Source organism: Ambystoma mexicanum, chromosome 14, assembly GCF_040938575.1.
Source record: "Ambystoma mexicanum isolate Mex_15411 chromosome 14, UKY_AmexF1_1, whole genome shotgun sequence".
In the NCBI taxonomy this organism is placed as follows: domain Eukaryota; kingdom Metazoa; phylum Chordata; class Amphibia; order Caudata; family Ambystomatidae; genus Ambystoma; species Ambystoma mexicanum.
The window spans coordinates 169,022,199-169,048,957 of record NC_090940.1 but is presented as its reverse complement, the minus strand read 5'-3'; the positions used below and the strand labels follow the sequence as shown (position 1 = coordinate 169,048,957).

General features: G+C 49.2%; 1 protein-coding gene across 2 annotated transcripts in view; it reads left to right on the top strand.

Annotated features, from left to right (window-relative positions):
- TMEM87A (transmembrane protein 87A) overlaps positions 1-26,759 on the top strand; it is a 522,872-nt gene that overhangs the window by 110,721 nt on the left and 385,392 nt on the right. For both annotated transcript variants that reach the window (XM_069638821.1, XM_069638819.1), the window contains exon 4: positions 2,790-2,906. In XM_069638821.1, coding sequence (XP_069494922.1) covers positions 2,790-2,906 — 117 coding nt within the window. The remainder of the gene's footprint in view (positions 1-2,789; positions 2,907-26,759) is intronic.

The following is a 26,759-nucleotide window of genomic DNA, read 5'->3' as shown; positions in this document are numbered from 1 at the left end:
CCTCAAGGCCTCTTGTTTTCTGCGAACTGTGCTGTTTGGTATGTGTGGAATGAAACCCAGTCGATTACTTTTGAACCGTATCACCTTGAACTGAAGAACGGTTATCTTGAGACTTTTTCGGGGAACTTTCTAATACTTGGAGAGGGGGAGCTGAAAAAAAGCTGCTAGTTGGAAGAAGCTCCGAACTTGAACACTTTCATTTAATTTTGACAGCCTCCAAATTGGTTAGCTTTAGTTGTGACGCCAAGTATAGGTTTTGGACACAGACCTTTCAATTGAACTCTTTGACTCACACTGTCATTGGTTTCATTCATGTTGGGAAATTCCACCTTAGCATATGGCAAGTTAGGCTTTCTACCATACTGAAAAGTATTTTACTTTGAACTTGAAGTCTGTTGTCTGTGTCTTGCTTCATGATGCCGTCAAACAGTTCATAATAGATTGTTGTTAGCGCTGTAGTTGTGCCAACTGTTGGCCTAGTAGGCATTCCCGGAATACAGTGCAATTGTATTATCTGGAAAATAGGTCAACAGTGTGCACTTATTGCTATTCTGTCAGAGTCAAGTCTTACCTCTAAGATAGATGTGCTCCTTGCGTGCCAAGAATAATTTTTGTTCAAATGTGTATGTTTAAACTGTCATATATCATTAGTAACCATAACACTTTGAGTGTTCTAAGGGGGTGTATATGCATATTAATTTAGATAGGAAATCATTGTAGTTTCAGTCACTCAAATTGTTATAGGCTGCTATAGTGGGCTGTCCCGTTCGTTAATGGACTGGTTGTTTCTCAGGCCCCCAACTGACCTGTAGAGCCTGCCAGAGTGATCCTTTAAGCTATTGGCCAAACAGAGCATGCTCTGAGTACAACATGTGACGCAAGAGGGAGAATGAGAGAGAACTTTCAAATAATCAAATTGTAAAATTAAACGCAGAGGGGTTCTTATCAGCACTTATCCCTGTGAAGAGGGGGGTGAGGCAGGGGTGTATGGTGGCTCCCTTCTTGTTTAGTTTTTACTTGGCCGATTTTGGACAGGAGGTCGATGGGGCAGCATTGGGCAGTGCCAAGTTAGGCACAAATTCAATAAAGTGGCTCATGTATGCAGATGATATCGTCCTCCTGGACAGAACACCAGTGGGTCTGCAGAGGTTGTTAAATGCCTTGGATCAATATATGACAGAAAATGATCTTACGGTTAATCCGGAGAAATCCAAAATTGTGATTTTTGCGAGGAAAGGGGGTAGAGGAGAGAAATGTGGGTGGTCTATGGGGGATATACGAATTCTGGTAACTGAGGAGGTGATTTACTTGGGATATACTTTGTATGCAACACCTAAAGTGGGCACAGTCTGGGCAGAGATGCTACAAAAATGTAGACAATTGGTGGCCCAACTGCAGAAAATAATCAAGCAGTATTGTAAATTCTCCCTTCTTTCCGCGATTCGTTTTTATCGAGCAAAGATTGTTCCAATTCTTATATATGGATTAGAGGCAAAACCCCTGGTTTGGAATATAGACTGGCAGATTTTAGAGGGCAAGATTTGGAAAAAGGCATTACATCTTCCAAATAGTCTACCAATGGCTAGCCTGCGATTGGAGCTAGGTCTGTCCTCACTGGGGGCGCTTGCCGATTGGAAGCTCTTATCACTCTATAATCTGATAATAAATCCAAGACGAAACACACTATACGAAGATCTTCAAGTCCATTTGAGCCGAGATTCGGCAGGGATTTTACAGGCCTTAAAAAGTGTATCTCAAGGAATCCTTATTAGATGTAATAGTGGGATAGATACTTTAATTACAAATCCCATGAAGATTAAGAAGGAACTTTTATCATGCGATTGGATAAAGTCAATTGACCACACACGATCCTCTATTGTAGCACCCTCGCTCTCACCGACGGATAAGAAACTTAATTCTGTGGCAAATTACTTGATGAAGTTCCCGGATACAATAGGGAGGCAAATCTTCCTCAGACTTCGATTGGGGGTGATCCACACAGGAGAGGTTCTAGCTCGTTGGGGCCAGGGTGAAAGAAGTAGGCACTTATGCCCACAATGTCGAAATCCCAAAAATCAGTCACTGGAGCATCTGTTAAGATTCTGTGAAGGCACATGGGCTGCGGGAAAGAAATATCTGGAACATTTTGTTTGCTCAAGTGACTGGCTGACATCTGATGAGTTTTGGGTACGAATGACTTCGGGCCATGAAACGGCCCTGACCATAAAGGTAGTCAGAGTTCTACAACAGATAGGTTTTACTTAATATTAATATGTTTTCTTTCTTGTCTGGTATCGGTAGTGAAGCTGGGAAGATAAGAACATTTTGAAAAATGTATTTTTTATATGACTTGAAATTGTTTTAAAAAATTGTTAATTTAATATCACAATAAATAATAATAATCAAATTGGGCCACATTCTGTTTCCGAGGCAAGGTCACTGCTAGTAGACAAAATGGTTGATGACACAACACAACTTCTGTAGTAAGGAGACACACTGGTGAATAGGTAAGTAGAAAAAATCAAAGCAAACCCGGAGGTGTTTCAAGCCTTTTAGGTATCTCAGAACCTGCATCAACAGTAGCAGTAATTGCCAGTTTCCATGTAACCTGATTTGTTGGCCAGCACCACCTCGGGTGCTGAAAGAAAATCCAAAATGCAGTTTTCACTCTGTCCTTCGTTTCAGTGTTATAAATGACCTAGTGCATGCTTTGTGTTTGAAAATTAGAAATGGAAAGTTCTGTCTTTATTATAACAGAGGATTTAAAACTGTCCTCATTTTCATGACAGGAAGAAAAATGTGATCACTTCTTTGGGTCGACTGCTGAAGAGCGTCCAGGCAGGTCTGGATCCTATTCCATGGGCTCACTGTACTTCCCCAATTGCACTGACCTCTTAAAACCTCAGGTAAGAGCTCAGATACTTGCATGGTTCTCTTGAGAAGACCTGTCTGTGCAAAAGTCACTCTATAGCCATCAGCATTCAATACTAGGTCTGCAAGGTCCGCCCAAATGTTAATATTGTGATGGATGAGAGCCAGCTTACTAAGCTACGAGCCATTACCTGCTTGTCCCTCTTCCTCATCCCAGTACTAACCTCTGAGGCACCGCCTCCGTTCCAGGAAACCATTTTTAACTATTTTTTTCTTTTTTAATTTTTTAATTAATTTTATGCAAACCAAACAACAATAGAACCAAACACGCAGTGCAATTTACAACAATTCCATTAAACACCATTTAGTCTCAGTCACTGCTCCCCCAGTCCCACCCCCCCTCTACAAGCCTATTTATTCTTCGCATTCAGTATCTGCTACATGTGGCAGAGTCTCACTTTCCTCGGATTCTGTTGGATCCGATATTGCTCCGAACAATTCTGCTATTAGTAATTTCCATGCCATCAAGGTGCCCGCCTCTTCCTCCCCACTCATGCTGCTCGCTTCTTGCCATACCATTGTTTCAGCCTCCGCCCATTTCTGCAACTCCTTCCACCATACCTCCACCCGTGGCTTATGGCATTTCTTCCATCCCATGGCAATTCTCCGTTTTGCGAGCACAAACCATTTTTAACTTTCTCTTATTTCATCATCAGACGATCCATTTACCCAGAACCCCCAGTTTTGAATGTTCCTGCCCCCCGACCAGGATTCTGTTTCGGGTGCGGGCGCCTGGTATTTTCTGGCCCCCTGGAGGGTCCCTTGGTGGAGCATCGGGCCCCTCCTTTGCGCCACGCTCCTGGCTTCCCCTGCAGGGCCCGTGCGGCCAGTTGAGTGTGGTGCCTCTCCCCGTGCTCCTGGCAGGGTGTAGAGGCTTGCAGGGTGTTGGAGTGTCATGGAGGTGGTTTACTGTTGGCTCCGGGTCATCGGGCACAGAGTGTGCAGGTAAGTGGTGCCATGGTGCTGGTGTTGTGCCCCTTCTGGGTTTTGGGGGGGGTTCAGTGTCTTGTGAGCATCATCCCACTGAGGAGGCTGCGGGCTCGCAGGCTCCCGCGGGTACTTTCTAATGACACCCCGGCTGTGGCGGGTGTTTAATATTGTTTTTCTGTGGGCCAGTGCGCTGAGTGGGTTTGGCTTGTGGTCGTGGTGCGGGTACGATCCTGCTCTCACCATGGGGAAGCATGCTGCAAAGTGCTGTCACTTGGAGTCTTCAGCCTCTACTGACTCCCTGTACTTGCCTCGGCGTAGGCTGGCTGATTAGAAGGTCTCTGTGCCTTCTGAGCCTTTGTCCGTGTCACAGAAGGACATTAAGGAGTTGCTTCAGCTGGCTGCTCGCTAACATAGGAGTGGGGGATGGCGTTGGCATGTCTCCTTAATCTTCCTCTTCCCGTTCTTCAGGGTCATAGGCTTCCTCCTCGGATGCCCTTTCTTCAGAGGCAGATGCTGAAGGGAAGTACCTGGACAGGGATGCTGTGGCTGTTGTCTTGTCTCAGGTGTGGGTCTGCCTGGGATTTTCTGAGCCCCTGGTCCAGGGCGATTTTTCTGATCAGTCCATTAGATAGCACAAACATACTCCTAGGACGGGGTTGCCCCTTATTGCAGACATTCGCAGGAAGACCCTTTGGGAGAGGAAGGATGCGGAATGGATTGCCATACCCAGATTTATGGCGAAGCTCTATCCGTTGTCTAGTGGGGACACCTTGCTCTCGGACTCCGTGGAGGTGGATGAGATTCTCGCCAGTCTGGTGGGCGGCTCCTCCATGTCGGGTGAGGAGGTGGCGGTTCCGGGACCAAGTAGATCGCATGGTCAACTCTGCCCTTAAGAATGCACACTCTGGGCACATCTGTCCCTTTGGGCTAATGTTTATGTCTCCTACACAGCAGACAGTCAGGGATGCGTATCAAGTGGACTTCCTCTCTCTCCCGGTTCAGCCCCTCTTGGTTCGAACGTCCCTTCCTTGCAAGCTGTCCAAGAGGTTGGCGATGTCTACAGCCCTGTCAGAGTTGTTGCTGAATAATGCTATTGTGCCGGTCCCTCTGGCCTTGAGGGGTTGGAGGTTTTACTCCAGGGTGTTTCTGGTTTCAAAACCTTCTGGGAAGTTCTGCCTCATCCTCGATATCAAACACCTGAACTGTTTCATGTGGAGGGAGCGATTCAAGATGGAGACTCTGCTGAACATTCTCCCTTTGGTTCGGAAAGGGGATTGCTTGACATCCGTGGATCTCCAGGACGCATATTACCATGTGCCTCTGCTCCCCTCCCAGGTCTAATTCTTCTGTTTTGCAGAGGGACATCGACATTTTCAGTTTCTGGTTCTCCCCTTTGGATTGTGTTTGGCCCACCGGGTGTTCACCAAGTTGGTGGCTCCTCTGGTGGCTCATCTCCACCTCCAGGGTGGTCAGCCTTTCCCCTGTCTCGACAACTGGCTTGTCTAGGAGTCGGTCCTGGCTCATCTCTGCCTGGTCTGCCTGGCTCTGCGAGACTGGGGGCATCTGGTCAACTGGTCCAAATCCCACCTGTGTCCCTCCTATGATCTGGTTTTCATTGAGCGCCAGTTTTGCACCACGGCGGGGTCTTGTTGCCTCTGGTGGGGTGGGTGTGGTATCTTCAATCTGCTCTTCTCCAGGTTCTCTGGTGAATGTGCCCACCCACCCCCCGGATCACCTGTTGCTTGCTCTGCAGGGGCACATGGCTTTTTGTGTTTTTCTTGCGCCGTGGGCACGCTTCCATCTGCGTCCCTGGCCCTCCTACCTTCTGGTCCACTGGCTCTCAGGCGTACACGGCTTCTGTCCCGATCTCTCAGGCTCTAAAGGCGGATCTGCTGTGGTGGTTGCAGGTTTGGCATCTCCAAGTGGGGGTGGACCTGGTTCGTCCTGTGTGGACCACTCTTACTACCAATTCCATTGGACGGGGGGGCATGCTATAGTCCTGTTGAGCGCAGGGCCAGTGGGAGCTGGAGGAGCTTCATCGCTCGTCCAACTGGAAGGAGTTGTGTGCCATTCACCAGGCCCTGTTGTTTTTCGGGGAGTCCCTGATGGGCCGGGCGTTGGTGGTCAGGACGGACAACACCACAGAATTGGCCGATATCAATCATCGGGGGGCTCTGGTTGCTCCATGAATGCCCTGGCCTGTCTGATTGCTCTTTGGGGGGAGAAGCACCTGGTGTCTCTAGTGGCCTCGCACATCAGGTGGGTTGACAACTTTCAGGCGAATCGCCTCAGCAGGGTTTTCCCCTCTTCCCTGAATCTGGTCCTCTCGGACAGGGTGTTTGTGGAGATCTGCCGCAGGTTTGGTGTCTAGTTCTGGATCTCTTTACCTTGCCAGCCTCAGCGAAGGTGCCCTTCTCCCTTTTTCTGTCGGTGTGTGCCTGCGGGGTGGACGACCTGAATGTAGTGTGGCCGTGGGGTCTGCTCTATGCTTTCCTCCTCTCCCTCTTCCCCGGGTGGTGCAGCAGATCTGGGGATCCAGGGCGACTGTTCTGTTGGTGCCTTCTTTCTGGCCTCGTTCCCTTCTGGGGCTCCAGGTTCGGGTGCTGTGGTTGATTCCAAAGTGGCTTTGCCCTCTGCTGGCCGAGTCCATCCTCTGCGCTAGGCGCCCTTCTACCTTGAAGGCTTATGACCGGCACTGGGGGAATTTTCTGGCTTGGTGTGGGTGGTCCGGTGTTCTCCCACTTCAGTGTGGCTTGCCTTGTGTTCTCCAGTTCTCCAGGAGGGGTTGCACAAGGGGCTGGCTGTGTTCACTCTTCGTTCCTAGTAGGCCTCTATGAAATCCTCAAAGGGGGGGGATGGCGAGGCACGCACTCCGGTTCCCAGTCAAATTTGACCTGATAAAAAAATAAATGGGTTAGATCCCACAAACAATTAAAGTCTTAACAGGGTTGAATCCTCAAAGGCGACTCTGAGGTCCATATAGCAAGGGATGCTTTGGTGGGGCAGTTCCTTGAGGGTCTTACTGCTGCTAGTCCCTGTGCCTGTAAGGTTCTTACTCCTTGGGATCTTCTTCTGGTTTCTGATTTCTCCATGGTCCTCCTTTTGAGCCCCCCCTGCGCTTAGACATCTGGCTTCTCACTCTCAAGAAGGCCTTCCTTATTGCCATCACGTCTGCTTGGCATCTGGGGGGTACCTGGGGGCTTTGTTGTGTGGTCCTCACGTTTTGCGGGTGCTCCCTGATTTCATTGTTTTGCGCTGTGACCCCAGGTTTCTGCCTATGGTTGTCTTGTTTTCGCACAACGATTCTCCTAGCTTTTTTCCAGGTGCCCAGACTCCTGACGAGGTTGCTTGGCTTGCCATTGATGTTAGGCGGGCTGTCCTGGAGTGCCTCTCTAGGACGTAACTGTTCGATCAGACTAATAGCCTTCTTGTCACGTTTGGGGCTGCTGGTGCGTGGCGAAAGGGCTCAGTGATGTCCATCAGCCGTTGGAGCCGGACTGTCATTTCTATGGCTTATGTGTCTGCTGGTCTGCTGGTTTGCCTGTGTCTGACCATGTCCAAGGTCGTTCCACTAGGGGTATGGCGGCTTTCTGGGCTCATGCCCATGGGGTGTCTCTACATCTGTGCAGGAAATATGCAGGGTACCTGCCTGGGCAGACCAGAGCACGGTATCCAGTGATTACAAAGAAAACAATTACAGAGAGGGAATTTATAATGAAACAAGAACAGCGAAAAAAAACTCAGTATTTTTGTGGAAACATAGATAGGGGTGGGGTAAGTGGATAAAACGTATGGGGAGGGTATTGGGGTGGGCTTAAACGCATAGGGAAACGGAGGGCTTAGGCGGGGGGTGTTAGGCAGAAACCTGTGCAGTTCCCGCTGCGACTACTGCGAAAGATTTAAGACTACAGGTGGTTTGGCAGTAAACCCAACTGGTAGCAGTCTGTACCACCCAGATTTACCTGGTAGCTGTGGCTGAGCAGTCCGACTTCTATCAAGAAGAGTTGGGCAGTATACAGAGTATTCACAATAGGTCAAAAGAACACAGTAGAACAAGCAAACACTGACCAGAGCTTGGTGTAAAAGAGATATAATTATTTATTTAAAAACACATCTAGTTAAACACACTGGCACTAATGTTAAGCAGTTCAGAAACACGGTCACTAAAAGATATACACTCCCTTCAACGATTATTAGACAAGTCTTAAGTAAGGCAACACTTATTTTCAGACAGCGGTGAGCGCTTAACGAAGATGGCACTCTAATCAATCGGTTAAAAAGGGAGAGAAAGGCAGAGCAAAGATAGAAACAGATCCCAACCCTTTCGGAAGAACACAGTAGGAGAAGAAAGGCAGGTTAAAACCATAAAGTCAAAGTTAACAAGGCTGGACCCACTTTAAGAGGCTCCGGTCGAAATGTGTCCAAGGTCACACGGTTAAAAGTGCCCAAAAGTCTTGCAATAGTTTCAGAAGGAGTTGGATCAACAGAAAGGGACCAGTTAGATGGTCAAGGCGGCCAGCCCAGTCCAGAAGGTTAAGGGATTATTGGTACCTTGTAGCAATCTTTAGAAAGGGAGGCCTGGCGGACACAGTACCTTAAAATGGTGAGAAAGCTCCAGCGGGGGCAGTTGTTCCTGGCAGCGGGTGCAAGTCGGTGCTTTGTCCGGAGGAAGAGAGGATCTCGTCGGGGAGGAAAGCAGGGGTCCGTTGCACTGCCAGGGAAGAAACCAGCCGCAGAGTTCTCAATTAAAAGGAGCGGTCCTTTTATTCGCAGTCCAGTGGTAAGTGGCTATCCGGTTGCCGGGGTGCTTGGCACGGGCAATTCGACCACAAGACGTCCTGGGATGCGAGCAAAGAAGGTAAACTGGTTGTGCCCACCAGTCAGGAGAAGAAGACTCTCCAGCAGGGAGATCTCCTCTGTCGTTGGGAAGTGGTGAGTCGGTTCAGCAGGGCTCCACCGGTGGTGTCGTCGTAGCAGGTCAGCTCAGCTTCTCCCTGGTCGGATTTTCAGGTCCTGTGGCAACTTCTGAAGTTCCAGTCCCAAAAGCCCTGCTTTTAAGCAGGACACCCCCATTCACTCAGCCTAGCTGTCAATCAAACATGCTAGCTAAGTGGTGAGCCGGCCGTCTCACCACTTGGGCCAATCACACAAGAGTGCGACTTGAGTTGCCAAGGCAACTCAGTCCAGGGTGCCTAAACCCCCTCCCACACCCCTTGTGGTACCCAGACAGAGTGGCACCACTTTTGGAGGCTTCTGTGGAGAAGCCCGCCAAAAAGTGGAACAAAGGGCTCGACCTTTGGTTTGGAGTTACAGAGGCAAACACAAACGCCATTTTAAAACCGAGTTCTGGCAGAAAATACCAACCGGCGGTATGTTAGAGGCTATGTTAAAAAGTATTAGCCTCGAACAATGGGAAAATCCCATAGAGATATATTCACGGTTGAATATAAAAAGTAGTATCCACTGCCACCAGCCAAAACTCGACGAGGGTTGACGGGACAGTGCCCCCCCGAATAACAGACCCAGGGGCAATCAAATTGCCCCTACCAGTACGTCCACAATATGATGGTTTGTACTGGTTCTGTTAGTAATTTGGGACTAGTAAAGCCAATGGTGACTTTACATGCCCTGAGAGACAGTAGTCAGTCCCAGGGTATGGAGTCTATGGTGGGGGGTCACTATGACACCCCGGTGTTACTGCCCGGAGGGTGCGGTGTAACACACATAGAAAAAAACATATGAGACCCTATGGAGTAAAAGACCCCATAGCCCATGAAACACATTAACATTCAAAGGAACACCACAAGTCATGTCCAAGAGTGGGAGAAAAAGAGTCTCACTCTTGGCAGGAGAAAAAAACAAACTCCAGAAATCCAGCAAAGCTGCTGGGGGACTCACTAGGTTAAGAAATTCAGCCTAAAGAGAGAATTCTCCCTAACAAGGGGCACCACCCCCCCCCCCCCAATTGAAAAAAATAAATGTGAGTATTTTTCCACGTTTTTGTTTCGTTAAAAATAAGCTCTCTAAAATTGCTTTCACTATAATCACATAGAACCCCAGGGCACGTTTATCAACCATTACTGGCTGAATGTGGCTCACCCCTCAGATGGTTCCTTTTGGGTTTGGTCTGTTGGCATGTGAATTTCTGGGGGGGATTAAAGTGTGTTGTGTTGCAGCACTTATGTCTCTGTTTCTCATTGGCTGAATGTTTCTCATTGGGACCTCTCCCCGTTGGCTGTGGTTTGGTATACTTCAGAGGCTATTACTGGGACGAGGAACAGGGACGTGGAGGTAATGCTATGATTACTTACCGGTAATTTTCATTACTCCTAGTCCTACTCTTCCTCCTCACAGTACTGCCGACCCGCCTCTCCCTCCCTGCGGGGAGGGTCCCATGCTCCGGCTTGGTCATTATGAACTAGGGTTTCCGGGTAAAGGGATGGTTTTATGACGAATTATGAGAAAATGAAGGTTTCCTGGAACGGAGGCTGGGCCGCTGAGGTTAGTACTGGGACGAGGAAGAGTGGGACTAGTACTAATGAAGATTACCGTTAAGTAATCATACCATTGTTGCTAATGATACATGAGAGTAATTTGCTTGACCTGGATAGCATATGTATTTGCTCAAACTAACAATTCTTAACCCAGAGGTGTTATCCACTATAAAAGCGTTTTTACTCAAAAAATGTACTTTAATATTTGTGTTTTAATGTATCTTCGGCCAGTCACACCATTTTGGGGTTTGCCTTTCAGGGAAGGCACAGTGACAATCCATTAGCATTTCTTTCATTTTCGATGCAAAACTTGGAGGATTCCATCTGCGGTTGTTTACCGGAAAGTTTACTTTATAGTTGCTTTAGGCATTTGTTTTTGCCTCAGCTGAGGGATATACCTCAAATGCTGGCTGCTTTTGCGGATTTCCCTGCCCCTGCAACATAGCGCCATATTTGAATGTCACCCATACCAAGGTATTTCCTTGTCTTTGGAAGCCCAAATGAGTACACCTGGGATCGTATATGTAATCCTGCTGTAGAGTACCACATACAGCGTGTGATGCATGAGAAACCACCGAGCGTGCGGAGTAAGGGTCGACATGCATGCCCTGTTTCCCACTAGGAAGGAAGAGGGTTCATCAACGTGTACTGTATGTTAGGAAAAAACAGAAGCTAACAATAACATTGTGATTATGTTGCCCTATAATCATCTACATACTGAGCTTGAGGTAACACAAAGATGGTATTTCTTTTGAAGGGCTGTGCCACTAAAGCTCGCGTAGCACGTTTTACATGTTCACATACTCTTGATGATTAGTCATTGTGTCAGTCAAGTTGTTATGTTTTTTAGTTTATATTTTTGTTACAATCACGGTTTCAATATTGTTACAGGGCTTTTCGGGATTAAGAGGCATTAACCCTTTTAGGGGAATGGATATTGTAACGTTGAAGTAACACATTTTGGGGACCTTTCTGATATGTTAGTTTTTTCTCCTGCGATTTAAAAAAAATAATATATATATTTTTTTTCATTTAGCCATTTAAAAAACTGTTGTACAACAAATGTGATGGACATTTTTGTTTTTGTTTGAACTTTCTTTTAAATTACTTTGTTTTGTGCAAGAGTCTTATCTGTTTTCAGATGGGAGTCAAAACGCAATCGATTTCTTTTTTTTTTTTTAAATTAACTGTTGTGTAGAAAATCAATTCCTCTCGTGAGAACCTTTAGTGCTGCATGGAATCAAATTCCGTATGCAATAGGAAAACCTTGTTGATGCTTTGGGCCCCAAATGTGTGACATAGCCAGTGTTTTACACTTTGGCTGATAAAATAGATTATGTTGGTTTGAATGATCTGGGTAAAGCAGCAGCTCGAGCCCCAGCTGCAAAGTCAAGAGCTGGGGACCTCAAACAGCAGTATAGTGGCAATGTAAAGTGTGAATTACCGTACATTGGGTGAGTTTAGTAAATGGTGCTGACTCTTATGACTCTTATGGCATTTGGGGTAGAAATCGAAGGCTATTGGTGGAGAATGCAACATACAGAGGTCTGGCTGCCACTCTAGGCGGGTTCCCAGTTCACCTCTACGTGAACAATGCTCGGCATTTTAAGGTCAGAGGTGCAGATAGGGTTAACATTCAATGCATGGTGAGTATGTGTTTATTTGGACCTGGAGACCGAAGTTTACAAAAACTTCTCCTTACGAAGTTGCTTATAGATTAACGTAACCATGCTTGGGTGGGTGAGATGGTTATTCCGCATCCATGCTTAGCTGATCAACAGCCTCTGTAGAAATAACAAAAATGCTTCTCTGTGATTTAGACATTATATAAAATATGAATTAAATACAATTATATAAAAATGACAACAAATCTGAGACTACAACAGTTAAAATGCAGATTAGCGTCTGTCTAACTGATAGAAAGCAGAATCTCTTCTGAGAGCCATGTCCAAAGCACATAACTCCAAGCTCTTTCCGATAGTCATTTCATTAGTCCAATGTTTGATATAGGTTGTAGAAATATTACAACAATTTCCAGTTTAGTAAGAGAGCATAAACAACCATTTGTTTCTGCTTAATAATAGTGACGTATATTAATAACCACAACTGATCTAAAATTCAATTTAAAAAGGACTCTGAACGGGGCCTCTGGCTAGCCGTCAAATGGAACAGTGCTAAATTTGGAGAGCTCTCCTTACTCGGCTCAGTTATCATGAATGATGTTCCTAAATCCCCTATCGGATTTCTTGCAAGTCCTTATGGAAAAAGATGAAAGATAGCTAGCGGAAGGAGTGCCCACTTCCCAAGTTTTGAGTCTTCTGTTTTTGGGGGATCCATGCAGATGCCATTGAGAGGCAGACCGAGGACTGAATTAAGAAGCCCCCAAAGGAGCATGGAGGTGTGAGTGCACCAAGCTGTGGAGAGAGGTGGTAGAAGCTGTGCAGGTGTGTGGAGTAAACCAGCAGACTCTGAGCGGGTCAGGACAGCTTGGGGATCTGGAGAAATGTGCCCACCCGGGGCTGCGGTCTTGCACAGGACTGGATACGCCCCTGTTGCTGTGGTAAGGACTGGCATGGCTGGCTGTGGCTGTGTATCTGCCCCATGAACTGATGAGATCAGTGCATACACCAGTTAGACCTGCTGCTGAATTTGTGGACCTGCTTACCTTGCAGATTACAGAATCACTGGCGTGGTCTTCAGTTGCACAAAGCTACATGTTGGGTCCTTCATGGGTGGGTTTGATTGATGCTCCTCTTGTGCGGGCAGGGTATGGAAGTGCTATGGTCGGGCACAGTGTTTGTCTGGCTGGCCTGCAGAGGGCCTGGGTGCTCTGAAAGCTGGTGATGTATGGAGTGCTGGTTGTGAATCTGGTTGGCCGCCAATGTTGAGAGCACTTTACAACTGGCAAGCCCCTATGTGTGGCCAGTGAAGGAGACACTCACACGTTGGTGACCAGAAGAGGTGCTATTTTGCAATAGAGGCAACCACTTGGAGGTCCATTATGACAAAAAAAAGAGGAAGCAGCAATCCAGTTCACCTGCTCATTGAGGGGGCCAAACCAGGATGGAACATTAAGCTTCAGCGATGAAGTAGGATCCCAGCCATCAGAGAGCATGGGGGGGGGAGGTGGGTGTTGCTGGTGAGGAGGCTGGCAGAATGTTGAATTGCACCGGCTCAGGGCTGAAACACAGTAATGTTTCTTTAACTAGTGTTTTAGCAGCTGTGCAGGACTTTCAGGACACCTTGGCATGCAAAATAGAGACTGTTGGCTTGGATGTCACGTTGCTTTGTGATGACCAGCGGACAGGGTCACTGTTGCAGATTCAAGAGTGGGAGACCTGGAAACCTCAGTGTGCATCCTTAAAGCAAAGGTAGAGGGACTTACGACCATGACAAAAATACTGTGCATAGGAGGTGCACTCAGAGACACTATCCTAGTTGTGGGCTTGCCCGGTGGAGAGGAAAGGCAGCATGGAAGATGGTTTTGGAAACTGGATTGTGGAATTATTAAAACTGGGTGTGTTGTCTTGATTTTTCTCTACTGAAAGAGCTCACAGGGTCCCTTGAGTTAGGCCCCTTCTGCAGCCAGCTGTGGCTAAGTCCCTCAACTAAAGAGGCCTTGTATGGTGTTGCAAGCTGCAAAGCATGTAGGAGCCATCCGTATGGCATCTCTAGATTGATATTTCTGGACTACACTTGTTGCAAAGTAGAGGAGGTCCTTTGAGGCAGTGAAAAGGCTACTATGGGATCTTAAGATGAGAGGCATGCTGCCACAGCCTACAAAACGGAAGGTGATGGTGAAAGACAAGACGCAGTTGCTTAGTGAGTCGGAGGAGGGCTGGGGCTAGTTAGAAATACACCACCCTGGGATGAGGCCACAGACTGAATGGAGTAGATCTAGTAAACCTGAAAGTTCTCAAGCTAGGCAAACCAAGGAGAGCTCTGTGGGCTATCTGTCTGAGCTGGAGGAAGGTGGAGAAGGAATTGGGAGGATTGTGGTTGCCAAAGATGGGACTTTATGCTGTCATACGCAATTATCCTCCCAACCATAGGATGTTGAAGTGGGTGCTGGAGAGACGAGAAAGACTGCCCTGATGAACTGAGAGTGATATAGCTTTGTTTACGGTAAAACCATTAGGTCTGCAATATCACTGCAGGATTGTCTGTACTACTGGGTCCACTTTGTATGTGTTCTGGAATGAGAACTGTTGCATTTGCTGAAATGTGTATTTAAAAAAAGAAAAGAAGAAAATTATCAGGTTCCCTGTGTAATTGGTGACCCATATGTTGGGCCTCATTACGAGTTTGGCAATAAATCTGCCAAATAACGTTACCACCACTCGGTACCATTGTTTTACCAAGGGATTCAAAGTGTTGGCTGAGTAATACGGTAGCGTAAATCCCCATTTTCTGAGTCCATAGGAAACAGGGATTTTTGGTGAATTTACCGAAAGCAGGTGTAAATTCTCTACTTCGAGGTCAAACTCTGAATTCGTTGTTGCAGTAAAAACTGCAGTCATTCTGTTGCAGCCAAAAAAGTGTCAGTAATGGAATTGCCACCACGTTTCTTACCGCACCACCAAACTCGTAAGTAGGCCCCTTGTTTCTCCAGCATGGGGTCTGGCATGGATTCACATGCTCATGAATATTCCCTGTCGTCAGGCTGGGAATCCTCGGTAAAGAAAAAACCAGTATCAGTTTTGTTTCTGATCTGTCTTTCGTAGTAATAACCAATCACTGGTCTCTGCGTCATACTGACCACAGCCAATGACTGCCCTCTACCTAAGCACCGCCTCTGGCAGCCATCTTCAGATTTTTACCGCACGTTCATGTGTTGGGATCCTCGTGCTATTGCTCTCGAGCGTTAGTGCTATTTTTTTCACGTTTTTTTCTCAAAAACTTTGTTTTTTCGGTCAAAAGAGCCTCAAGCTCCACCGACTCTCCATCCGATCAACAGGGACACGTGTCGGATTCGTCTGCGCCCCTCAAGGGTGAAGATTTCGTCGAGCTACGCTTTTGGAGGACTCCAGAAGTTTCTCAGGCCCGGTCATGGCCCAGGAGAAGGGAAGCTCGACGCCCCGAAAGCTGTTCAGGGTCTGCCCTGGATGCCAGCTGCAGAACGTCTTCAAGGAGGACGAACACTCTTTTTGTCTTTACTGCCTACATGAGGACAAGACGCACGCGGAGAAGGACTGTGCGTTTTGCGGCAACATGTCGGAGCGGACCATGAAGGACCGCCATCAACGTCTTGCCAACTGGCTAGAAGGGAAGAGCCCGTCCGGCGAGAAGAAGAGGAAGAAATCCGAGCGGTCTTCTAAGACCTTTGAGGACGCCCCGGCGACGGGGGTCCAACATAAGGCCAAGCACCGCGAGTCCGCTGGCACCGGGAGCGCCGAACGGTCGGGCTCTACGGGCGCCAGGCAGGGCGCACTCTCCCCGGTACCATCAACCACGAGCCAACGCTCTGGGTTGGGTAAGAGGAAGGCCGAGCACCCGGTGAAGCTCCTGGAGAGGCCCCGGTCGAGCTCGAAGGCGGAGGGGGAGCGAGGCAGTGTCCCCCCCCCTCAAGGATAAGGCGGTGAGCGCACCTAAGGTGGTGAAGGCCTTAATCCATCCGGCCAAGCCCTCTATCGAAACTGTCGCGGCGGCCCTGGCTCAGCCTGTGGAGGCTACACCAGTGGTGGCGACCTCGGGGCTCAGAGTCTCCCTGCCACCTCGGAGGGAGTCCTCTTTTGTGCCCATCGATAGGACCCCTGTGAAATCCCCCGTGGGGAAGAAAGGGGGGCAGGGCGTCGTCGTAGATTCGGCTTCAACCTCGGAGGAGGAGCTGGTCGAGGTCTTAAGCCACGGCCTTATGGATCCCGACGCAGGTGACGCCGACATCGTCAAGGGTACCGACGGGGCCCCTGATCGCCCGTCGGATTCCCCTCTGCCAGCGCCGCAAGACAACTCGGCGGCCATTTTGTTGGCTATACAGTCCTTATGCTCAGAGATAAGGATGAGACTACCGTTGCCGACGGAGGAACCTCTCCCGTCGGGGGACCCAGAACCGGGACCTTCTGGTGTTCCCCCTACCAAGAAAAGAAGGATCCACCCTCCACCTCCTTTTCAGCCGTCGCGCCCCGTCCAGCCCTCCTCCCCGTCCACCCGAGGGGATGATGCGGGGACTGACACGGCAGCGACGGGTACGGACGACGAGGTATACGACGAGGATCTGCCGTCGTAACCTCCCACCAGGGCTTCTCCGCCCGACGAGATTGGATCGTTCCACTCCATGATCGCCAGGGCATCCGAGCTTTTCCAACTTTGCACTGAGGAGAAGAAGAAGGAAGGATTCCTTTATCAACGGCGCGAGGCCAAGAGGAAGACGGTCCTCGCAGTGCCTCTATTGGACGACATTTGGGATGAGGGCCTCACCCTCCTCAAGAACCCTTCCACGACGCCAGCTAGAAGAGACCGGTAGGAGAAGAAGTACCGGGTCCCGGACACGGCCCCCCTGTGCCTCCGGGCGCAGCCTACCCCGGACTACGTCGTCTCCGCGGCGGCCAGGAAGAAAGCGGGGGGGGGGGTGAGGCCTCCACATCGACTTCCCCACCGGACGGCGAGGGAAAGAAATTGGACGCTATGGGACGCAGAGTGATCTCGTCTGCAGCGATGACGATTAAAGCGGCCAACGCCTTGGCTATCGTGGCCCGCTACGACAGGGAGCTCTGGTACAAACTGGCTCCCCTGCTGGACTTCCTGCCGGACGACAAGAGGGCAGAGGCCCTGGAGATCCTGCAGGAAGGTGAGGTGGCTTCGGACCACGCCATTACCGTTGCGACGGACATCGCCGACACTGGGTTCCGCCAGTTGGGCAACGGCGTTTGCCTTAGGCGGCGTGGATGGCTCAAGGCTACGGACTTCCGTCAAGACGTTCAGACCAGAGTCCTGGACATGCCCTTCGATGGGAACAACCTGTTTGGGAAAACAGTGGACGATTCCCTTCAGGCCATTAAAGCGGACACTGAGACGGCCCGGGCCCTTGGAGTTCTGCAACGACGACGGACGCCCTTTCGGAGCAGCGGAGGCAAGGGCGCCTCCAAAGGTTCCGGCGGCGGTTTCTCCACCTACCGTCAAGCGGCCCGCTCGTCGTCTCAGGAGGCCTACAGAGGACGAGGCAAGTCTGGCGGACCCCGCCGTCGTCGCCAAGGAGGTCAAGGCGGCAAAGCCTCGTCGAAGCAGGATTGAACCGGCCGTGGGGTCGGGCCCCCACCGAAGCACCCCGGTGGGAGGCCGGCTGGCGAGCTTCGTCAGCGTGTGGGAGTCCATCTCCACCGACCGTTGGGTGCTGGACGCCTTGGCCCGGGGCCACGCGCTCGAGTTTCAAAGAAGGTGTCCGCGCGTCCCCCCCGTGGCCAGGAAAGAACTTCACGTCCCTCAACTTCTCCTGGAGGTAAAGGCGATGCTCAGGAAGGGCGCCATCGAACTCGTCCCAAAGAGGCTTCGGGGCTCCGGAGTTTACTCGAGGTACTTCCTCGTGAAGAAGAAGACGGGGGGATGGCGCCCCATCCTGGACCTGCGACGTCGGAACAAGTTCATCAAGGCGCAGAAGTTCCAGATGGTCACCCTCCAGCACATCCTGGGTCAGCTGGAGGAAGGAGACTTCCTGTCGTCGTTGGATTTGGAGGATGCCTACTTCCATATTCCCATCCTAAAGGGGCACCGAAAATTCCTCAGGTTTGTGGTCCAAGGGCGTCACTACCAGTTCAAAGCCCTCCCCTTCGGACTACGGTCGGCACCCAGGGTATTTACCAAGTGCCTTGCACCGGTGGCGGCGCAGCTGCGCCGCGAGGGGATCCACGTCTACCCCTACCTGGACGACTGGCTCATCCAAGCCAAGACGAAGGAGCTCGCCGTGGAGCACACGGCAAGGACCGTCCAACTTCTCACGGACCTGGGATTCTCCGTGAACTACGCCAAATCCCACCTGGTACCCGCGCAAGACGCTCTGTTTCTGGGAGCGAGGCTCAACACAGTGTCCCTTCTGGCCTCCCCTTCGGAGGAGAGGACCAGGACCATCCTGGGCAAGGTGCAGCGGATGTTGGTGGCCGACGCGGCCAAGGTGAGGTCCATCAAGTCCCTCCTCGGAATGATGTCTTCCTGCATCTACCTCATTCCCATGTGCAGGCTCCAGATGCGCCCGTTGCAGGAGTTCCTGGACGCGCGCTGGATCCAAACGACGGGCAGCTTCAAGGAAAGGATCACACTCGACGAGAGTTTCCGACGAGCGATCCGGTGGTGGGGCACCCGCGCGCATCTGACGGCGGGCATGGACTTCCAGACCCCAGCCCACCAGGAGACAGTGACCACGGATGCCTCCCTCGAAGGGTGGGGAGCGCACACCGAAAATCTGAACACAAGAGGCCTTTGGCTCCCGACGGAGAAGTCCCTACATATCAACGTCCTGGAGCTCCGTGCAGTGTTTTGGGCCCTCAGGTCCTTCCTTCCGTCCCTCAAGGGCAAGGTGGTGAGGATCTTCACCGACAACACCACCACCATGTTTTACATCAGGAAACAGGGCGGAACCAGGTCCCCAGCGCTGTCCAAGGAGGCGCAGGACCTGTGGCATTGGGCCGTCGCCCAAAGGATATTTCTGGTGCCGTTTCATCTGGCAGGGATAAAAAACACCATCGCCGACTCACTCAGCAGGGAGCTGCGCTCGTGCCACGAGTGGGAGCTACGGCAGGATCTAGTGGATCGCCTCTTCCGACGGTGGGGCACACCCCAGATCGACCTGTTCGCGACGGCGACGAACTCCAAGTGCCGGAGGTTCGCCAGCAGGTTTCCCCAGGCGAGGAGCATGGGCGATGCTTTCTCGTTCCCCTGGGAGAGCCTGTTCCTCTACGCGTTCCCTCCTTTGCCACTGCTAATCCGGCTCGTCAACCAGCTCAAGAGGTCGCGGTGCAGGATGATCCTCGTCGCACCTGCGTGGCCGAGGCAGATATGGTTCCCGGACCTTCTGGACTTGTCAGCGTCCCCGCCAATCAAGCTGCCGGTGGACGCGGATCTACTCTCCAGGGAAGGAGGCGCCATCCTCCACCACGACCCGAAATCGCTGAACTTGCAGGCCTGGCTCCTGCGGCGCTAGAGTTTGGAGGATACGACATACCGGCCGACTGCAGAGAGGTTCTTGCAAAGGCCAGGGCGTCCTCGACTCTTAAATGCTACGGACACAAATGGAAGAGGTTCTCTGTCTGGTGCCACGCACAGAAGATTAACCCTCTACGGATTACGGCTCCCCAAGTACTGCCGTACCTGCTGACGCTGGCCAAAGCTGGACTGGCACACGCGTCCATCAAGATTCATCTTGCTGCGATCTCCCGATACACCAGAACCACGGGGCGGACGTCCTTGTGGTCTCATCGTCTGGTGAAAGAGTTCATGAAGGGACTGTCCAGATCGTTCCCGCCGGTGAAGGCTCCGGCCCCGGCGTGGGAGCTCAACGTGGTGCTGACCAAGCTCATGGGACCTCCGTTCGAGCCTCTGCACTCGGCCCCGTTGAAGTTTCTGTCGTGGAAAACAGCGTTTCTTGTGGCCATCACCTCCGCACGACGAGTGGGAGAGATCCAGGCCCTTTCCTGCAAGGCCCCGTACTTGACTTTTCACGACACAAGGGTAGTGCTCAGGACGCACCCCTCCTTCATGCCCAAGGTACCGTCGGACTTCCATCTCAACGAACCCTTGGTGTTGCCTGTGTTCTTCCCGTCGCCGGCTGAGAGGACTTTGCACTCGCTGGATGTGGCTAGAGCGCTGAAGTTCTACGTGGACCGCACAAAGTGTTTTCGGAAGACGTCACAACTCTTTGTGAATTTTGGACCTGTCAATCAGGGGAAGGCTCTCTCGAAGGCTTCCATTTCCAGATGGCTCTCCGGCTGTATCATGTACTGTCATCGGTTGGCAAACCGACCGCTGCCTGGCCGTCCGAGAGCCCATTCCACCAGAGCGATCGCAGCTACCACGGCGTTCCTTTCTGGTGTGCCCCTGCTGGACATATGCAGGGCTGCTACGTGGAGGTCGACGCACACCTTCACGAAATTCTACTGCGTCGATCGGGATTCCAGGGAGGAGTCCAGGGTCGACCAAGCAGTGCTGCGCAACCTGTTCGCCTGAGGTGAGCCTGGTGAGGAGGTAAGATGCTTAATGTTGAGTTTGATGTAATGCTTAATGTTGAGCCTTTGCCACCTCCCGTGGTTGTGCATGTGTGTACTGCTATGTATTCTTTATTCATGAGCATGTGAATCCATGCCAGACCCCATGCTGGAGAAGGAACAAGTTACTTACCTGTAACTGTTGTTCTCCAGCATGGGTCTGGCATGGATTCACATGCGAACCCTCCCGCCTACCCCTCTGCGGCTCTTCACTTGGTCATACTGCCACTTCACGTGCTTCCAAATCTGAAGATGGCTGCCAGAGGCGGTGCTTAGGTAGAGGGCAGTCATTGGCTGTGGTCAGTATGACGCAGAGACCAGTGATTGGTTATTACTACGAAAGACAGATCAGAAACGAAACGGATACTGGTTTTTTCTTTACCGAGGATTCCCAGCCTGACGACGGGGAATATTCATGAGCATGTGAATCCATGCCAGACCCATGCTGGAGAACAACAGTTACAGGTAAGTAACTTGTTCCTTGTTCTAAGTTACCAATCTCGTCTTCTGATGTATGGCAATAGTTGGTTTTGAGTCTATCGTACGTGAAATGGCATATGGTGTGCCTGGTACTGCATTAATAGGTAATTTGATTAATAAGCCTACTGCTGAACACGTACGAATGTTATGAAATTGGATAAGTGACTTCTGCAAGTATATATAGTCATTTTAATGATGGCCTGTATTTCTATGTTAAAAGGTTACATAGTTCAGGGGAGAGATATTTATTGACTATGAGAAATTGGGTAGTAATCGGGAAGTGGCTCCATCTATGGGTCTGCACCATACCCCTTTGTTTCTTATCAGATCACAAGGGCTGGTTGAACAAGTTGTGTTGGGCAGTTCCTGGACTCAAGGGATAGGCTTTTGGTGTGTGTTCTATCAATAATAGAATTTATAATCATTGTTATATTGGAGTATAGATTTGGGAATAGGTGATATACACTAAAGCATTCTATAGAGTCTGATCTCATGGGACATTCTGAGATTATCGATGCATCATCGGTTGGGGAATTTTGTGATGCTCAGGAGGGAGGCATGTGGAAGTTGGGGTAGAGATCTGTGTTTGGGGTTCTAAATGCACCTGAGGGCGCATGATAGGGTAAACATTGGGATGTGGCAGATGGTGCACAGATGAAATCTCTTAAGGCAATGCAGAATGTAACTTTCGAATGGATTGTGTCCTCCCATGTATTCTTCATTTTTTGATATCGCCAATAACCAGCTTCAGCTGCTGCAGATTTTTTTTTTGCCAGAGGGTGATGTGCGTCGATGCGCTCGACTCTGTCCCTCGAGGGCCTCTTGTCTCGAGGATGATGTCATTGAAGGTGTATATATAGCACATGCAGCGCTTGTTGGCTTCAGTTCCGTTTTTCCAAGTAAGCTTTCAGATATTTCTTTGAGAATTATCAACAATGTCTTTGATTTTGGCTCTGACAACCTTGAAGACCGGGTTTAAAAAAATGAAAAGACTGCAGTGCGAAAATGCAGCTGACATACCCACATCGGGTGTGCTTGTGGTATCTCGGTGTGGAACACAAAACCTCGATCTGTCAGAAGTGTCAGTTGATGACCGGAAAAGCTCTGAAGGAGCGTAAAGGGAAATTGGCGGTAAGTAGAAGCCCCAGAAATCCCCTTCGACTACCCCGTCGAAAAAACATTCTTCTGACGAAGCGAGAGACAACTCTCCTCGACACAAGAAGACTAAAAGGTCCAGGTAACGGAGTGGCTCCCACCACTCCTCATCGAGGAAATCAATGAAAAGGCATCACAAATCGCCTATTTGGTCTTCCTCGTCCAACTCCTCCCCAGAGAGGACTATATCTAAGTAAGGCATCTACTCTAGCTGAATGGGAATCATTCAGGCAGGAAATGCTAAACATTTTCGAGAGCCGGAAACCCTCAAAGCAAGTAGGCCATGCACCTACTACTCCTTCTGAAGCCGGTAAGGAAAAAGGTCTTGAGCCAAATCCAGCGTACCCTCTAGCCCGGGACGAAGGCCATATTCTCATTGAGAGCTGTCGAGGCCTGGGCACAATGAAAAGTAATCAATGAATCCTTCGAGCCATCGAAGTTCATCCCAAAGTCCACGGACAAGTTGATGTGGAAGTCATCAACGCCATAAAGGCCAGTGGCGCCCTTGATGCATCAGTGCCATCAATGTCCAAGACAACTTCATAGATATCGACAACTCCATCAGCATCTGGCTCAAAACCATAGAAGCCACTGACGCCTTTGCCAATAATTCAGAAAACCTTCACACCTTTGCCTTTAAGTCACTCACATCCATTTATGAGGACAATGAACCTTCTGATGACAATGGTCCACGTTTTGGATTACAATATGGCACTCATAATGTCCCTGATAGCTTTATATCAGATGAATTTAGGTTGCAGGACCTGCGTGAAAATGTGCAGACTGCCAGTGGAGTGGACACTTCACCATAGTTGGATTTTGGTAAGCCAAAACCAAATGATCACGTACATGCGTCTTACCGACAGTAAATGACCAGGGTCACTGATTTTATGGGATGAGCAGGGCTGCCCTCTTGTTCGAATAGGATGTCCTCACGGATATGCTGGACAAAGGTCCTCAAAGGAATCCTATCCTACCTATTCATGTCGCTCTACAAAAAGAGCGTAAGTACTAATTTCGAAGCACCAGAATGAAATCCGGCAGTAAATACAAATTTGACAAAAAAATATAGGCCGTCAAGTAGTGACCCAGCTACTTGCTAAACATCCTGCCCCAGAAAGCCTGGTGGTGCAAGCATCAACAGCTACCTCCAAGCAGGCTGCCTATCTGACCATCCCACTGGATCGGGATGATAAGTGTATAGACGCCTGGTCAAGGAAAGTATTTTCTGCCGGGAACATGGCTCTCAAATCATCCAACTCTACAGGTGCCCTTGCGAAATTCACCTACACCCTATTGGATTGTGCTTCCATGGCGGCAGAACATAAACCCGAAGGGGAAGAAAGAGACAGCTTCTTGGCCATCGTAAAAGATGGCAAAGAGGCCATGTGTGAGTCTCTTCAATCGGGTTTGGATTCTGCTGACAGTATCAGCATAGCCATGGGGGCAAGCACTGTGATAAGCAGGTTTGCATGGTTGAGGAAGTCTGGATTTGTACCGGATGTGCAGTCTAGACTCCTCAATATGCCTTTTGACGGGTCTCATCTTTTTGGCAGCAAGGCTGACAAAAGTCTTGAGAAGCTGCAGACCTTGAAGGCGACAGCCAATTCTCTAGGTGCCGCTATTAGGCAGCCTCAGCCCCTTAACCCCAGTGCACCGTCTTGGAGGGGTAGATCCTTTCGCTACTACTTCTCAGTTGGAAGAGCGAGAGGAGAGGCCAACCCACCTGATCTCATGCCAATCCGCTCTACTCAAATATATAAAAAAAAAAAAAATGGAAGACACGACTGTTTAGATAATACTGACAGGTATGCCATTCCCTGTCTGGTTTTTGTTCTCTTTCTGGGTAGCCACATTGTTTATTCTTTGTTATATGTTGTCTGTGCCCGTAAGCCTCTGGGTTATTTGGTGCGCTATTTAAATATATTAAAATAAAGTAAAGCAAATGGCTGGTCAAAGAGGCCAACGAAGATTCCCTCGTGGTTGATGAGGGAGAGGTGCAAAGCCCACCCAAGCACCGGCAACTTTAAAATCAGCCACTGCTTCAGCCGCATCAAAACCTGTCTGAGGTCTTGACTTACGACACCCCGGTGGGAGGCAGACTATCTCAGCATCTGAAAGAATGGTGGGGTATTACTTAAGATGATTGGGTACTAGAAACCATAGCCCAAGGTTACTGCCTCCTCTTCATTTAGCGACCTCAGAATAATCCACGTGGGATCCATTTGTTAAAGGTGCCAGATGCGTTCCTTGTGCAGGAAATGTTGACCCTGTTAGAGGAAGGTTCTATAGAACCAGTACCTGTAACAGAGAGGAACAAAGGATGGTATTCTCCATATTTCCTGATCCCCAAAAAGGACAGAGGACTGACACTCATCTTAGACTTTAAATACTTGAACAAGTTCCTCAGGAAGGACAAGTTCAAGATGGTCACCCTTTCTCAGATCTTCCAGGCCCTCCAGCTCCAATCCTTCAGGATGCTTATTTTCAGGTGCCAATCCATCTCGAGCACAGAAAGTACCTGAGGTTCGCCATTGGCTGTTCTCATTATCAGTTTTGCATTCTGCTGTTTGGGCTGACCTCAGCCCCAAGGGTTTTCACCAAACTGTTGACGGTGGTGGCAGCAAGTATCCCTATCTCGTCTACCCCTACCTGGACGATTGACTGATCAGGGTGTGTTATCCCGAACAAGTCCTGGATCATCTCAGAATGACCTGCCACACTCTCCACAAACTGGTCTTCTCCCTCAATTACAAGAAGTCCCACATGATACCATCTCAAAAGCTCCAGTTCATGGGGGCTGTACTGGATACATCCTTGGGAAAGAACTTGCCACCCGAGTGGAGGGCTCAAGACATTCTGCAGATGGTCACAACATTTCAGAGTGCCCAGCATCTCCCAGCCTTGCACTTCTTGAGGTTGCTTGGCCTCATGGCATCCTGCATTCTCCTGGTGCCAGAGGCTCGTCTGAGAAAGAGATCCCTCCAATGGGGTCTATAAGAAACTCCTGGTGGCAACAATAAAGACAGACACAAGTGATCACAGTTCAAGGGTGTTTATTAAACTGTAAATGCAGGGTGGAAACGCCTAAACTAAAGCTAAATCTAAGATGGGAGCAAGGTCGGCCATCAAATGAAAAATAAGGCAGTCCTTGTGGCGTTGTCATAACAAAAAGGCCTATGCTAAAAAAGTATTGCCAATTCCTTACAGCTAATTACAGAAAGCAAGGCATAAAATAAGCAGTGTCGCATAGCAATTTGCTATGCAATTCTTTAGGTTTGCTAATCAAATGGACACTTGTGTCGCAGAGTTAGCTATTTAAGTTGCTCTCTTCAATGAAAGCACAGCTCACCCTGCATTCCTCTCTTGCCTTCGGTGCTATCTTCACCCTCTTTTCTCTGTTCACTTCAAGTGCTAATTGAGGGAAAGTGCAGCATTAATCATCTCCTCCACTTTTACAAGCGGCAACAGTGTATCACGAGAATGAAGGTTGTGCGTATACGGAGAAGACGCGAGTGAAAGTAAAATGTGATTAAGCCACCAAAGTATTGCTGAACTGTGAATCGAACTAGTGAGAAATGGAGAGATAAGAGAGTGGTCCGGTACAGCGAACATGCCCAATCGAAGGTCTGTTTAAATTTGAATAGTGCAAGAGGAAAAGTGAAAAGCCGAGAAACCCATGAATGACAAATGTATCTGACATCACTGGGAAAATGAATATGAAGAGTGAACTGTAATCAAAATGGTCATGCTGCGGTATTCGTAAGAACCCCTCGCACATGCGAAAGTATTCGATAAGAAAAGTGAACTGTGACCAATTGTAATTTGGAAGGTGCAAACCTGACCGAGGGAGACCTGTAGCGAACTGGGAGAAAGTGTGATCGGAAGGTCCGATCCTGACAGAGGGAGACCTATGTGCAGTATATAGCCTGAAGTTTGTGAACTGTGAATCCTGGAGGAAAGGATCCTTTGTTTTGTTGTATAAACCCAAGGCATCCTGTGAATAAGAAACTTTGTGCGACCAAGAAACTATTTCCCATGGAAGGCTCTGGTCCGCGTCCCGAGCTGTATCCTTGTGTCTAAAACCAGAGTGTGTTCTTAGACCTGAGTGTGCCACCTTATACCGTGCTAAAAATGTGGGGAAGGGAGTTTTGAACACTACTTTTTCCTTTACATATACATCTTTCCCTATACACATTCATTGTAGTACAGTAAGGGCAGGAAATATAGTGTAGGCCATTTTGTTTTGACTGACAAACGACTAGGACTGTGTTTTTTTTTAAAAAAATGTTTTACTTTGATGGTTGAGGACTCCCATATTTAGCCATAGGGTAAGTTAGGAGATTTTCAAACCCCTCTTTCAAGTTACAATAAAGGTTTTTGAACTTGCCAATCTAGGTCTGTGTCTACTTGTAAAGTGCAAGAAATCTCACTATATCCATTGCTGGGATTAGAATCTCTGAATATTGCCATTACCAGGAACTGTGTCAAATAACTAGGCATTGGGGTTAATCACTGTATGGAGATAGCAAAATGCTCGTAGAGCATTACAGGCATTGGAGAAGTTACTGGCTTTCTG